The sequence below is a fragment of the Diadema setosum genome, chromosome 6, assembly GCF_964275005.1.
Source record: "Diadema setosum chromosome 6, eeDiaSeto1, whole genome shotgun sequence".
Taxonomy (NCBI): domain Eukaryota; kingdom Metazoa; phylum Echinodermata; class Echinoidea; order Diadematoida; family Diadematidae; genus Diadema; species Diadema setosum.
Genome location: NC_092690.1, coordinates 1,502,138 through 1,517,906, shown reverse-complemented (window position 1 = coordinate 1,517,906; position 15,769 = coordinate 1,502,138). Strand labels below are relative to the sequence as shown.

Genomic DNA, 15,769 nt, shown 5'->3' with positions numbered 1-15,769 from the left:
CAAACTGTTGTTATCGATCCCTTAAATTGCATAAAGTGATGGCATATCGTTGGCCCCAATCGCGAACCTCGAATCACATGTTGGTGACTTCAATTATAAATGGTGTAAGCTATAGCTAACGATCATTTTTGCCGGAATTTGTCACGTATACTTCGTGTTTATGTCTGAAAGCAGAGAATTTTGTGTGCTGATCATTAACTGTGAGGAAAATTATAGCTACTTAGCATCTGTTGCCATGAAAACGTATATTTTACAACATAACACCGTATCAAATGCAAGCCTCGTGAAGTTTCTTCTTGTATCTGTTTTTTTTTTTGTGTGTGTGTGTGGTTTTTTTCTTTAGGTTTTGTCTTGTTTTTTGTTTGTTTGTTTGTTTGTTTTTTGGCAGATGCAAGTTATCTCCATGTCAGATATAATATTGGCAGATAGTTCCTAATCACAAAATACGAAATACAAATAAGTCAGTTAAAGGAACGCCAATTTATGAGTTGGACAAACTCTCAAGGTTTCTTTACGCAACATGGCATTGACATGTAGTAAAATACATAACTATATAGGCCTAATCATAGGATATCAAATTTGAAGACAAAGGCTGTTATCGCGAGCTTTTGATCAGACGTTTCAGACGTTAAAAACAACTACTGTTATGGTGCGAAGAGTCGTAATCCAGGATATAAAGGAATTTCGACTTGCTAAAAGAAAGAAATAGGAAACAGAGCATATTACCTGCACACTGATTGCTCCGGAAATCAATCCGCCTTTAAAAAAAACAACAAAAAAAAAACCCCCAACAATATAATAACAAACAAACATAAAATGAAAATGAAGTAACACAGAAACATTTTCACAACAAAACCTGTATCTGTCAGGAACTTCGAAAGATCGATTGGTGGGGGCCAACAAATCAACTATAAGCGAGAAGGAAATGGGCAGATAAAACAAACAAACAAACAAACAAACAAACAAACAAACATAAACACGCAGATACAGAGTGAGAAACACCCACACATACAATGTACATACATACAAACATACATACACAATCGTTTTAAATACATGTCATACGCGCATTACAACATGCGTAGCACACACCTTATACGTGGGCCACAAGCGGAGAGGGAGGGAGGGGAGAACAAGTTGTAATACTCTGAGTGTGTAGGAGACTGGGTCAAATCAGGGAGCTCCCTCCCTGGTCAAATGCAGGCATAATTATGCCTCAAGGACACTGGAAAAATCTACGGGATGGAGAGATATGGGGGAGGGAGAGGGTGATTCGAGAGGAGGGAAGGCACGAGGGCATTTTGTGTGCCATGTGTGTGTGTGTGTGTGTGTGTGTGTGTGTTTGGGGGTTGATGCCGCGGGGTAAAAGCTGCCCAAGAAAGTGCGTCATATCATGGAGCTACACACAGACCGCTGTGTAGTAATTACATGGTCATACCAATGAAGGACGCTCTGCTTCATCCTTTGATGTATAACCCTCGCATTCGGCCCGGTCGCCCGGTGATCGTGAATGAGTAAGCTGATGATTCAGCCTGGCGCCAACGCCAGGCTACCAGTATTTCGTCATGCCTTGCAATCATCTCCCCTCTCCTTAAAAATATCCACTTCTGCTGACAGCATAGATTGAAAAAAGTGCTGTGTTGCATCAGTAGCATTGATACAAAGAGTTCATTCGACGTAAATTCATGTTGTGGTGCGTTCTACTTGAAATGAAAATAATTCATGACTCTGTGTTGCAACATATCGAATGAAATTCGAATGAAGTTGAATGAAACCCACGAAATGTCTGTGGCTATAAATAACTGCATTGAGACTCGCAACGGTTGAGGCAAAATGGCGCCCCCGCTGTGGTCCCCCGACTTCTGTTTGTTTTGGCGCGCCCGCCGGGGGATGCTGTCCCTGACATTGCTGTTCTCTAGGTTGCAAAAACTTTCTTTTTTCCTCCATTATATACATCAGTTTTTTTCCCCCACTAGTCTTGATACAAGACTTGCCGCAGGTGTGTTCGTGAATATTTGCGCGTCAAAGTCCGTGAGAAATTCGTGTGACACTATTTGGAAAACGGACAGACGGCTGTTCTGAGATAGAGAGGCAAAAAATGTACATACGATCAGAGTGAGTTGCAGACAGATTAACATAAATTTATGAAAAAAAAAAAACAAGTAGAAGAATACAAGTTAGCATAATATATCGGTAGAGCTCTTTTGCAGCTAGAGTCATGTATGCACTATAGGTCAATGTGTTTGTACTGGCGTCTGTGTTCCATCTTTGCATAATTTGCTTCTGTATGTCTCATGTTTCTTTCATTTATTAGAAAACTTGTATCCATTTTATAATATTTTAAGATTAGTTAGTAGGTGGTTCCTTCTGGTAATAACAGTGCCATCTATTGAATTGTATGGACATTGTATGCAATTCATTTTTCCCCGTATCAAGTTATATTGAAATTATCTGCCTTAATGTACTACAAACGTTGTATTTACATTATGCGCAATCAAATTGTACTTGATTCCTATTGTGGAAAAGAATAATTGCCATCCTTGTACAGACTAAATAGTGAGTCAATGTGTTAGGGGAAAAAAATAGTTCTTATTCTGTGTATTAACAAGCAAAAACGAATCGTGTCCGAAGCGGTGACTCACACCAACAGACGGCGCTCTTTTGGAGTAGGCAGAAAGCCACGTCACGTGTTGTACAAATAAACTTGTAGGGATGATATATTTTACACATGTCACTCCTATAATCCGCTAGCATTTATCATTTATCACTTTCCCGTGTCTGGCCTCTCTCATCCAACGGCAGGTCTTCCTTATGAAGATCCCTTTTTCATGTATTTAAGATAAAATAAGTTGTCTAATAACATACAGTATAATCTTTAACATCTCGTTATTATTTGGGCTTTTTTATTGTTATTAGTAGCAGAAGGAGTGCCATTATCGCCGTTATCTTCTATATAGTCCGTATCATTCGTGTCGTCATATTTTACGTGGTATGCGAGCAAGTCCTACTTAAGAGAATCACGTATAACTATGAGTCTTCATTACACCATCTTTAAAATTCACTGGGTATATCATTTTTTAAATAAATGTAAGGATTTGTCCGCGCACCAGTTTCCAAATATATAATATAATATAATATAATATAATATATATATATATATATATATATATATATATATATATATATATATATTTATTGCTATCGGTCAGATTTCGCAAGGTTTATTTTAATGATGTATTTTAATCAAAGTAGATTAGACTAAGAATGAAATATAAATGGTAGGAAGTCCAAAATTAAAGAAAGTTTCTTTGAGATTAAAAAAAAAAAAAAAAAAACGGCTTTGGTACCAAAGGGGATTTAAATCGCCCTACCCACAATGGAGAAATGAAACGATACAACTGAACATTAGTGTGCTCACTGAGAATATTCGATTCACAGTGCTCTCAAAATGCCATCGCTTTTGTACTTCTTTTCAAAAAAGTTTCTATTAGTGTTTTACGTCCACTTTCAATTAAGTCATGACTAGAAATTTATTGCACAACATTGAATATTATTTTTTTTTTTGTGAAACAAAACTAAATATTTCTTTTTGATAACCTTCCATTCAAAACTTTGAAAGGAAGTTTATATGTTTTTGTTTTGAGAATCTCCATGTATAATGTTATATCTTTTATGTAATCATACAATTACAATGTATACAATAATTCCTTTCGTCAAAGACCATCTCGATATGTAGTCATTACAAAAGAAACAACCAAAGTTCTAGCGAGGGAGGCACGCGAGAGGCAAGTCCAAGCGAGGCTCTTCTAAGAAGTGTCCAAATATCATAATTAGTTTAGCTTAGTGCAGGAAATCATAACCACTCAACAGAGCTGTTTAAGAGAATAGAAGAAGTCAGATAAGCAGCTATCAATATCAAGCAGTCACACAAACTAACAAACTAACTAACTGACAAAGCAACTATTAACTTACTAACAAACATACGTATTTGCTAACAATGGTAAACTAACACTGAATTATACTTAAAGAATGAACAAAACCGTCTACAAATATTCATCGTTTTGATAGCTCATGAATAGCTGCTGTCACATTTGCATGTCTCATATAAAATAGGGGTGGGGTACTATTCTCTCCGGCTGAGGCGCTTGGCTACTACGATCTTTCTGCGCTATGATGGCCAGCCTGTGAAGCCTTGGGAAAAAGGCTTATTATCACGAACGTACATCCGGGCTTTCATTGTGTGTTTCGAATCAGGCGAGGATTCTATAGAATGCCAGCAGTGTACTCAGATGACGTCGTCTAACCCCGCCTTTATCCCGCCTAGTGATCCGGACGCCGTATCGTGCGATGCTCCGCTGACAGTGAACTGTTCCATGCCGAGAGCGTGCAAGGCAAATGTGGTCGAACAGACCTACACGCATGAAACTGGTGAGTACCCGTTTCTACTACATTATGCAGTGTAGTGTAATAGTAGCTGACCTTGGTGTAGTATTATGAATTAATAAAGACAATTGATTTGCAAGAGGGATGTATACATTATGGAAGAGGGATTTGTGTTACAAAAGTATAAGTGAAATCTGCTTCGTGCGTTTTTTTTTTTTTTGGTGTGCTATTGCGAGGACAAACATAGTATCCAAATAGAGTCACAATACAATGTTTTTCCAATAGTAATTGTATAATACATTAACGAATAATATTAATATATTAATGATGATATCACTAAATAATATTATTATTCAAAAGTAATACCTATTTTTTTTTATATTTCACAGCGCACTAGGGAATATTGCACTCGTCAGGCTTACATTTCTTGGTATCCCATTCATTGCCGTCGAATGTCATATCACGAATGATTGTTTGCATACTCTGGCAAAAAATTCAATTCATCTAGGCACATTTTCCATGCTTTTGAAGTGAATAGGAATACTTGTACTTTTTATGTTGAGTATTTTTATTTTGCTTCTTGTTTGTTTGTTGTATACAGTTATTAATGTAATTTGTATTTATTGTTTTACCCTGTAAATCATTGTATTTTTACGTGGACCCCTTTGAAAATCGGTCTTGTGCTGAAAGGGCTATCCACCCTGTGAATGGAAATAAATAGATTAAAAAAATGTAATTTGACCGTTTGTGTGATATGAATGTGTTACCTGTCGCATCTATGATTCATTTTGCGTAGATTAGCCATCCATTCAGTGATGGGTCATTGTACATAGGATTGCCAAATGCTAACTGACATTATGCTTCGCTGTTCTTTTTTTATTTTCACATTTCTCCTTCCTACGCTCAGTGGGCAATATCTCATTTACTCGAAGGGAGCTGGGATGTGATGAGGGCGGGCTCCAGGTAACTTACTGCATCTCTGGCGATACGTTTGCCTCCCTCGTCGCAGCCACCGTTGCCGATACATTAAAGGAAATCTTCGAACCGCTTGGTCTGACGTACAGGGGGGTCAGCGGCAGTCTGTGTGTGTGCGACACGGGCGACAACTGCAACGCCATCAGCACCACTACAGCGCCACCTTCGGCAGGAACGACCGTCGCCGCGCCAATCGTAAGAGACGGCAGCCGCGGCGGAGATGCTGGCACAACTATGCAGACCACGACTCGAGGGGGCGCTATGCACTTCACAATGAACGGGGCGCTCTTGTTCATTGGCACTTCTCTTTCTGTTACGGCTGCTATCAACATCGCTTAAAGGGGTGGTTTTCCTGATTTAGCACCAATTACCGTTCTAAAACCAGGGGAAAGTTTTGGTTACGTGAAATTTTCTGGAATCGTTTGCATCACATCACAAAGATTAAACGAAAAAGACGATACAATTCTGCCCGATTGAATAGGGCCCTACTTTATAGAGGCAAGAAGCGGACCATTTACTGTAAACCAGACAAATGTGTACGTTAACTTGAATTTTATGAACAGTATATTTTGCATATTACATGTTGATATAACATGAATTTACTTAAGATATAATAAAAATTTATGAACTTTCAGAAAAAGAATACAACGAAATGCCAGGCATTTGCAGCTATACATGCAAATTTTACATACATATTCTTACTTATACTTTAAAAGTTTATTTTACTAAACAAAATGATTCTTCATTGATAAACTTTATCTGACAATTAATTTTTTTTTTTTCGATTTCTTCGAAATGAAAACCCTGTTCTTTCTTCACAAAATGTTTCTGGGCAAACTATTCCAGAACTTTGTACCAACAAAATAAGAAGAAAATATGTTTTATGTGTCGTTTCACATTTCGAGAGTCTAAGTGCGGAATGTTCTTTGCCTTGTATTCATAAAAGTAGTAGTAGAAGTTGTTGTTGTTGTGGTTGTAGAAATTCACTATTTCACTGTTTCACTACTTTACTATTTTCCCCGTGCAACCACGTCTCTCTTTCGTATAGTTATATATATGTATTGGGCATTCGTTTTTATGCTCTGATATACTTTTTAGTATTGTTGTTCTAGTTGGCCATACGATACAACAATGACTTTCATGTAGGAACTCACTTTACAATATCGTCTTGGAATCTATACGCCTGAAAAGGAATGCTTTATGTAGATTCCTCCTAATTAGCAACATTTCCTACTTTAATTCGTTTTATTCCATGGTGTGTACATAAAATTTTCCTTTGATTACTCGTGGTAATTAAGTGGATTAGGAAGAGCGAAACCTAAAGATACTACAATACACTGTCCCACTAAATTCATTAACTTTTTAACAGTAATATTTTCTGGGAATACCAGCATTTGTAACGACATTACTCATTATCATTTTAGATTTAAATCTCTTTTAATTTTCTATCATATTTTCTTTTTTTTTTTTTTTTGCCCCTTCTGTCTTTTGATAGACGTAAAATTGGTTGAATACACTTTTGGATTCCACTGTGTCAAGCCAAGTACTAATACGTATTGTAACATTGTTGGATTTAGATTTGTGTACCTTTTGTTAATATCTTTGAGACATTTGATGTAAAATACAAATAAAGCAATACATCGTCATTCTTTAATACTTCAAAACTTGTATGTAATGTCGTTTTCATTGTGCGATGCAGTGTGCAGTGAAGGAAAACGTGCTCCTGAACGTTACGAGTGAGTGATATCCTGTGATTGAATACAATATTCTGGTGAATGCAAAGGTGTAGGTTGTGCTCTTCCCTGTCTCACGGTCGTGATTAACCCGTTGAGGACGAGTCCTGAGTATATTCGGGCATGCAGGGGTCTAAATGGGAAATGTGTATTGTAGCATAATCAAACCGTCCTCAACGGTTAATAATGAATTTAGTTATCAGTAGTTTCATTCTACATATCATATTCATGACTGCGCATTCACAGAGCAGAGCGTTCTTGACAAGTTTGCTGTACAACGGAAACAGCCTTATAGATAGGAATTAGTGGAAAACAATGATAATAACAATAAGTTCTCGTAACATATTTCAGCAAGCAATGTCATGTAATTGATACGATGGAGTATCACATGAAGTATCACATACTAGGTGTTTCAAAAAACATTTCCCACTTTTGATTCTTAATAATTAAAAAACTATATATCAGATACCATTGTCATTGATATGAGTGATAGCTGAATAGTGTACAATTTGGTTGGAGGTGGTTTAAATATGAAAGCATAAATGAGTTTCATGAAATCCATGATTAATTTCACAGTTACGTTCCAGATTTTGCTTTATTTTCAACCCTCTGTACAAAATTTTACTTTGCACAGGGGTCAATGGGTGTGTATGTGAGTATGTGGTTAACACCCTGACAATGGTCCTGAACAATAGCCAGGGTTTGAATGCTTCATTATTTATTCATGAGAAATTCCACTATCACAACTAGTCTTTATTCAGCCTCTGGCAGTATCTGTGTAAAGTCAAATGCCTGTCAATACTGTCGTTGAGTCGTGACAGTGATCTCCCTACTTCTGAAAAACGAAATTACAATGAGTACCTTCTGAGCTTCTGTTCTATCGTAAACATGGTGACAGGAAGCAATGAGTATACACTTGTGTATATGGAGCCTTAAATCAATCTGCTGTGAAACAAATCGCCCCAATGATAAATGCTGCTGAACTCTTTACCAAAAATTATCTCTTTTTATCGAAAAAAGACAAATTTGTCAGACTATTTAATCAGTAGACAGTTGTATTAAAGTGAGGAACTTTAGATAATGTATTCCTCTTTATATCCCAAATTTGGTGATATGTGAAGCAAAATTTGCCAGCTGGAACGAAATGTGGTATTTGCAAGCACTTTACCGTGCATGAATTCAGACTAGCAGTGCCCAGGGCAATCCACATGAATTATTGATTAAGCATTCATGTGCCAGGGAGCGCGACACTGACGCCTAGTCAACAGGTGGTTCAGGCATGTTCCATTGTTCACGGCCATTGTCAGCACACACTCACATACACATCATTGGTTCCTGTGCAAAGTTCAATTTTTGTACAGAGGGTTAAAATTTGACCAAAATCTGAAACCTTACTTCAAAATCAATCTTAGAATTAATGAAACTGATTTAGGCTTTCACGTGCAAATCACCTTCAACCAAATTGTACACTATCCAGCTATTACTCATATCAATGACAGTCTTATCGGATGAATAGTTTTTGAACTATTTATGATCAAAAGTGGGAAATGTTTCTTGAAACACCTAGTACATACACAAACGCACACTCACGCAAATTGCACAAAACAGACCTACTGTTCATTTTGTACCTAATACGGGAGTTCTGGAATTCATTGATAACGATTATCACGAAATTTAAGTCATCCGCAAATACACTCGGTAAAAACAAAAGCAAAAGCAAAAAAAAAAAAAAGAAAAAGAAAAAAAAAAGAAAGAAAGTAAGCGCTTTTTCCTGTTCAAATTATTCATGCAAGACTGTCTTAGAATCAAATGAAATGTTAATTTGAGAACAATTATTAGACACCCCTTTCATGTTGGTAGGATGATAATGATAACTTAAAGGACAATTTCACCTCCATACACGTGTGAATTGAGTAAATGCAGCAATATTAGTAAAACGCATTAGTGAAAGTCTGAGGAAAATCGGACAATCCATTCAAAAGTTACGAATTTTTAAATTATCTTTGCAGTCACTGCTGGATAAGAAGACTACCACTGTGTATGATGTTACATGCCTACAAGGATATAAGGGAAATATAAAGAGAATTTCACAAAATTTATTTATTTATTTTTTTTTACAATGCACACTTCCTCAACCTGTCACTGCATGTATGTTAAGGGTAATATCATTCCCCTGCCTTCTAAAAGAGGCAAGACAAGCATTCTTTTATTATGCGAGAAAGGTGGAAATATGTTGATTTTTTAATGTTTTCTTTGTATCGTTGTACACATGTGACATCACAAGCTGTAGTAGTCTTCTCATCCAGCAATGACTGAGAAGAAACTTCAAAAATCCATACCTTTTGAATGGGTTGTCCAATTTTCCTCAAACTCTCACTGATGTTTTCTTTTAGTAATGTTGCATTCACTCAATTCACGTGTCTATGAACGTGGACTTGTCCTTTAGGGATTTTTCTCCTTGAAAGCGCAAAATCAATAATTGCCAAAGATTGACAATAATGCACAAATATGAATACGTGCACGTCCCCATTAGTACCGAAACAAAATAGTAAACTTACGAAATGGCTTTGTCTTTAAACTAGAGACAGAATAAGTAAATTAAATCATAAGATTGAGAACGAAGCCTCTACTGAGTCCAAATCTATATCGGATCTGAGTAGTCTCAAGGATTATTGTCTCCTGAAATTGTAGGCTGATTTATTGTAATGCCAGTTTACGGTTCCTATAGTGGACATTGGTGTTGTAGCGTGTGCAAGTAAGAACACTGCATTGCCGGGAACACAGTGACATTTTGTGGGGATCAAATGGGTATTCCACTCGTGCCATTCCTGAAGAGGCGTCCGAACGCAGAGTGATATTCAGCATGCGTTGTTGATGCACTGCACTGATTGACATTTTTGGTGGCTAAATAAGATTTTGATTTTAAAGGATGAAAGACTGTAGGGAAAGAGAGTACTATTCAACTGGTTACACTGAAGACGGAAAGAACATTCTTTTTTATATGATTATATTCTTCTTTTTAAGATGCCGTGAACCATGCACACTTTTATTAGGCTTTGATTTACTCTTTTGTGCAATAAGACTAATTTCCAATGAGTTTGACTTTCAGGGAACATTTTTGTCTCTTTCCTTTTATTTTGCTCATTGGAACAGTAATATGACTGTGTTCACCCATAAGGAAATTCTGTCCCTAAGTTCACACACCCAGTTAAAAGACAAATACATTCCCTTTGATATGTATAATAGATGTTTAATGGTTATCAAAGTCTCGTAATAAAAAAAAATGAATAAAAAGTTGCTTTCCTTTGCTGAGTAACAGTGCCACATTATTTTTTGTACTTTTTTATATTTGCCCTTCGGAGAGAAATGTGTGTGTGTGTGTGTGTGTGTTTGTGTGTGTGTGGTCGTATGGGCGTAAAAATGAAAAACAGAACGCAATTATACTCACAAACACAATCTTAGTTGTAAGTAAACAGTCACACAGACCCACGATCTAACACCGATCAAAACCATGCAACGCCATGTTTGCTAATGAGTACAAATGAATGACATTGTCCTCTCTCACTCTTTCCCATCTACTTTCTTCTAATTGTCCAGTTGGCGCCATCACTTGTAATATGTGTATGGAGATGTCTTCTACAAACGCGGTCCTTCAAGCTGGATTAGCTGCAGCCGAGGGTGCGGGGGCCGAAGGTACTGGCGCGCCCATGTCAATGTCCTGCCAGACACCTGTTCCAATGACCTGTGACAAGTGCATGACGCAGCAATTCACTTTCACCTTTACCAGCGATACATGTAAGTATATCATGTATCATTTAAGTAAGTCATGGATATCCAACGGGAAGTTTTTTATTACAAAATTTTCGGTCTGCCTCAGACCTTCGTCAGTGTAAAGACAATGATATACAATGATAAACTTACAATGACGCAGCTAGGCTGTACACTAGTGACCCGAGCATGGACAGCTTGCTTGGTGAAGACAACTGCCCCCCCCCCAAAAAAAAAAAAATAAAAAAATAAATAATATATATATATATATATATATATATATATATATATATATATACAGAGAGAGAATGCATTGGTGCTTTTCTGTTTGTCTCTGAAAGAAAGTGAGATTTTTTTTTTCTCCTCCATTGTGATCATACTTTGCTTTAGTCGTATGCTAATCAATTTAAAAGAAATAAGGAAATGGACAAAGGTAAAGGACATAGAAAAGATGCATGAAAAGATTGAATTACCTATAACACAATGTTTCCTCTCTCACTTATCTCTATCTGTCTGTCTGTCGTCCTCTCTCTCTCTCTCTCTTCTATGCTTCCTGCTGACCATTCGAACCCAACAGACGGTGACGGTACCCTTACAATGACGCAGCTAGGCTGTAGTGACCCGAGCATGGACAGCGAGCTTGGTGCAGACAACTGCCTCCCCCCGGAAATGGTAACCATGATTGCGGATCAAATAACGCAGTCAGCGGGCCAGGGAGGCAACTTGCCACCCGGCATCACAGTCACCGGTACCACTGGCTCCCTCTGCGTGTGCGATACCGACAACTGCAACGTCGTGCCGGAGGCAGCTGCCAGCAACCCCACCGGTGCTGCTCCGTCCATGATGGCTGGCTCAGCCGAGCCGCAGGCTGGAGATGGTGCCGAACAGGACACCACGATGCAGACAACGACAGCGGGCGCTGTGCACGTCTTGGCGAGCGCGACTGTGCTGATTGCCTCTTTGCTTAGCGCCATCGTTTTCCGAGCCGTGTGATTGGATGATTGTGTCACCCAATAGGCAAATAGCCCCTGCTGTTGCTTCTCTGTGGCACATACATAATAGCAGAGGAAGTGGTCACATGATTAATATTTAAGATTATAAGATGTAGTTCTTTTTAACAAATCAATGCAAGTTTACATCAAAAATATCATCTAAATTTTAAAGAAACATTGGGAAATTTCCATATAGGAAATATTCTTTCAAAAGTAGATGTACGATAGTTTGTGACACGAGCCGTTACATTTAGCTCGTCTTGATGCTTTGTATTGGAACACTTCCTACACAGAGATATTTATTGTGAATACGTAATAACCATTTCTGTTTGCTAAGAAGTTCACATAAAACGATAGTTTATTAATAGTCGATTTTATTAATCGGTGTGCATTTCAGAGCTGTAAATGCAAGCAAAAATCACTAAATATACCAGGGCTACCTATATCGGTGATTACCACTAAAAAAAAATTAACAATTGAAGTGTTGTTTTTTTTTTTTTTCAATGAATTTACATTGGCTAAGATTAATACAAATAAACTGATTTTCTTGTGTCAGATAGGAATGAAATCTATTTGCCTTTTACTTTAATTGCAGTTTAATCAGATGCAAAGCTGTGTATTTCAGGAGAACTGCAGTGATAATATATACATAGTGTAATAGTGTCATATTGGAAACATTTCTGATTGATTGATATCAGTGTTCCCATGTCATCGTAAACCTCGCAATGCAAAAGTCAAGCCGTTGTAGGCGGTCATCAAGGTTCGTGTATTTTAGATGTAGTGAACATAAGGTAGGAGATGAGATACCCATTGACGATCTTTGGTAGCATAAAATCTCGAAAGAATGGATCATCATTCTTGTTGTTGATATTTACTCTTTTGCCTTGGCTCGTGATGCGTCATACTCCTGAAGGATTCAACTGACAGCTGGTTAGACATGATATAATGAAGGAGTGTGAGGCAACATTTTGTCAATGGTACCAAAAGAGGAAGAAAAACAAGTTCTGTTTTTCTTCGGAGGAAAAGGGAGAACGATAACGATTATAGTAAAAATTTGTCTCTTTTTCTTTGTGCTTCCTTTTCCTCATGTCAAATATGCTATTTTCTCCTTCCTTTATTTCTGTCGTCTAGAGTTTGAAATGTATTTGATACTTACAGTCAGCTCCGTTGGTATACAATCGTAGAATGCCATGCCTCTCGGAGAGATTTTAATTGATTGTGACGTCTTGTAGATAATGATTGTGAATGTAAAGACTGAGTTGCCTTTCATTCGACATGTTCGACATGGCAATAACAAGGCATCTCTTGCCTCATGTCATTGAAAGGGTTAACAGTACTTGTACATGTGCAGTTGGATAATGCCTTCTCAATCAGGTATAATATACAGGTAATCATTTCTTACTCTGATGTGTGATTAATTACTGCAACAAAAGATCCTGTTCTTCACGAAAGATAACGCACCAATCTTCCTTCTTTCACGCCTTGTTAAAAAAACTCTAATAATTGTATAACATGACTGTAAATAAGCTGCCCCGCATGAGTTCCAGTCCAGTTTTAGCAATTCGGACATTGATACATGACATGTATTATTTGAATGCCTTTGCATTAAGCATCGTTTTAACATCTAAATGCAAACCCATTGTTCAACGAATAATTGTTAATTCGACCAAGGTAGTAAAAATATGAATTGAATTACGGTTCATGTGTCGTTGCTTCATAAAACAGAATATGACCAGTGATGATGTAATGATGTATTATCCTGAAAGTCCGTTATGAGAGTACTAATCTTTGCGTTAATTGTGTCTACAATCGGTTTCATTTCAAAGGGCGACATTCACGGCATGTTTTCGCCGAACTCCCTACCAATGATTACGGGTTTGTATAAATCGGAAATATTATCTTTTTTTTTCTATTTTTAAAGCAGAGTAGGGCATGATGACAGTTATTGTATCGATCAACCCACAAGCTTTCGATTTAGTGGTATCGATCTTATGGCTGAACATCTTCCCAATCGTCATGATCGATAAAGGTTTCGGGTATCTGACGATCGTCTGTTCTTCATAACACAACCGGTTGTTGCCGTTCAAACCTCCAAAGCATTTGAAGTTACCTGCCGAGAATACCATCAAACATTAGTTTGCAAAGACGAAGGGCTGATGTTTATGACTACCGGGATTGGACGTCGTTCTATCATGAAATCATTCTAAACACTGAAATCTTGTAAAACCAATTACAATCGTACCTCGAGAAGCATACATATTGAATCATAGCAAATCCATTATTCTTTCCACATTTTGTCACTTTTGTGTATATACCAAATGTTAGCCTGTACATCTGTGAATCTTGTCTCCTCAATACTATTGATTGCGGACGATACTGAGTGTTAGTATATAGGTTCTTTTGTCGACTAGATAGCAAATGAAATAAAGTAAGAGTGACAAAAAATGTTTTTTTTTCTGCTCGTTTCAATTTTTTAACCTTTTCTTTAAAGGGTTGCCGAGCTGTAAATGAGAACGTACAGTCAGCTGTAGTGAGAGTAACAGAGTATGACGCCTATATTATACAGGAAATAAGTTTACATGGTTATTCTAAAATTCCATTTAGCTTCTCTGTTTTCTTCGTCATTTCTTGTCAGCCGGGTACTCATCATAATATAAATGTATGATATATACACATACATATGAAGAGTTTGTTCGCAAAAACCGATAAGTCCATATTTGCCAAATGGAGATATTTGCGATTAAAGGTCAAGAAAAACAAAGAGAATAATAAGAAAATTTGTGCTTCTTTTGACCGTAACTTCAAAAACATACCTCTATATGTAGTGACCAATATATCATTTAAAAGGTATTATTTTGTACTTTATGAGAGAGACCGTACTTCAAAACCTTCAAAAATAGACTTATCGGTTTTTTGCAAACAAACTCTTCATATATAACTATATAACTTTTCCAAATTTAGAAGACGCAACTCGTCATGAAATCTTAAAGATGTTGTCGATGATGGCACACTTGATTTTACATTACATGTATTACTATTATGATTTATTGTTTTTCTAGATTCATTCATTCTTCACTCATGGGAAGGAATGCCCTTTCAACATAGGTAATGAGATTTTTTCCTCTTCATCTCAAAGACACTAATGACATTATCGGGGATCATTTCACCACATCATATGGGGAAACAGTTAATATTGCATACTTTAATTTTTTTTCTGGATAATGATATAATTATTTATGATGAGAGTTTCGGTTTGTTTGGTTGTGTGTGTGTGTGTGTGTGTGTGTGTGTGTATGTGTGTGTGTGCGTGTGTGTGTGCGGGTGTGTGTGTGGGCATGTGTGTATTTGCGTGAAGTATACAAACACAGGGATCAACTCCCACATAACTTTCAATTTAATTTCCTCTAGAATCGAGACTCTGCAATCATGAAACACTGTGTTTTTTTTTAAATCTATTCTTTGTGATCAAGAGGACCGGGCTGGCATTATTAATCAAGTTTTATTACATAATATAATCATTACAATTATATTCGTATCAAGCTCAGATATTTCTACCCCGCCATAGTCTTCAGACCGTACCATCAACTCTTACCCATTATCTACAAATAATTCCTTTGGGAAATACTAGAAAATTTTCTTTAATATCCTTCGTTCGTAATTAATCTACACAGTGTCACATGGATTGCTAAACAAGTCGGGAGTGTTGCCCATACAACAAACAACAACAACAAAACAAAACAAAACAAAACACAAAACCGAAGATAAAAAAAGAAACGCTATTTCATCAAAGTTCGTTTTTCAAAATTCATCGTTTCGTTCTGCAGAAAACAACGTATCGGTATTTTGACGTACAAAGTAATGAGTGCAAATGTAAAGTCGATCAAGAAAATCGTCGACCTTGTGGACTTTGAGCTGCAA

The 15,769-nt window shown here is 37.0% G+C and overlaps 2 protein-coding genes across 2 annotated transcripts in view; both read left to right on the top strand.

Moving 5' to 3' along the window:
- The window catches only part of LOC140230083 (uncharacterized), a 47,722-nt gene extending 35,642 nt beyond the window's left edge, over nt 1-12,080 (top strand). The window contains exons 3-4 of the mRNA XM_072310292.1: nt 10,689-10,886; nt 11,437-12,080. Of these exons, the coding sequence (XP_072166393.1) occupies nt 10,689-10,886; nt 11,437-11,852 (614 nt within the window). The 3' untranslated portion in view covers nt 11,853-12,080. The remainder of the gene's footprint in view (nt 1-10,688; nt 10,887-11,436) is intronic.
- LOC140229874 (uncharacterized) lies at nt 4,290-5,697 on the top strand. The gene is made up of 2 exons (XM_072310082.1): nt 4,290-4,428; nt 5,291-5,697. The coding sequence occupies exons 1-2, from the start codon at nt 4,290-4,292 to the stop codon at nt 5,695-5,697; spliced, it is 546 nt and encodes a 181-aa protein (XP_072166183.1).
- Nucleotides 12,081-15,769: the final 3,689 nt, after the last annotated feature.

Coding starts and splice junctions, on each gene's coding strand:
- LOC140229874 (XM_072310082.1), top strand. CDS start 4,290: ATGACGTCGTCTAACCCCGCCTTTATCCCGCCTAGTGATCCGGACGCC. Junction 4,429..5,290: donor GACCTACACGCATGAAACTG/GTGAGTACCCGT, acceptor TCCTACGCTCAG/TGGGCAATATCTCATTTACT.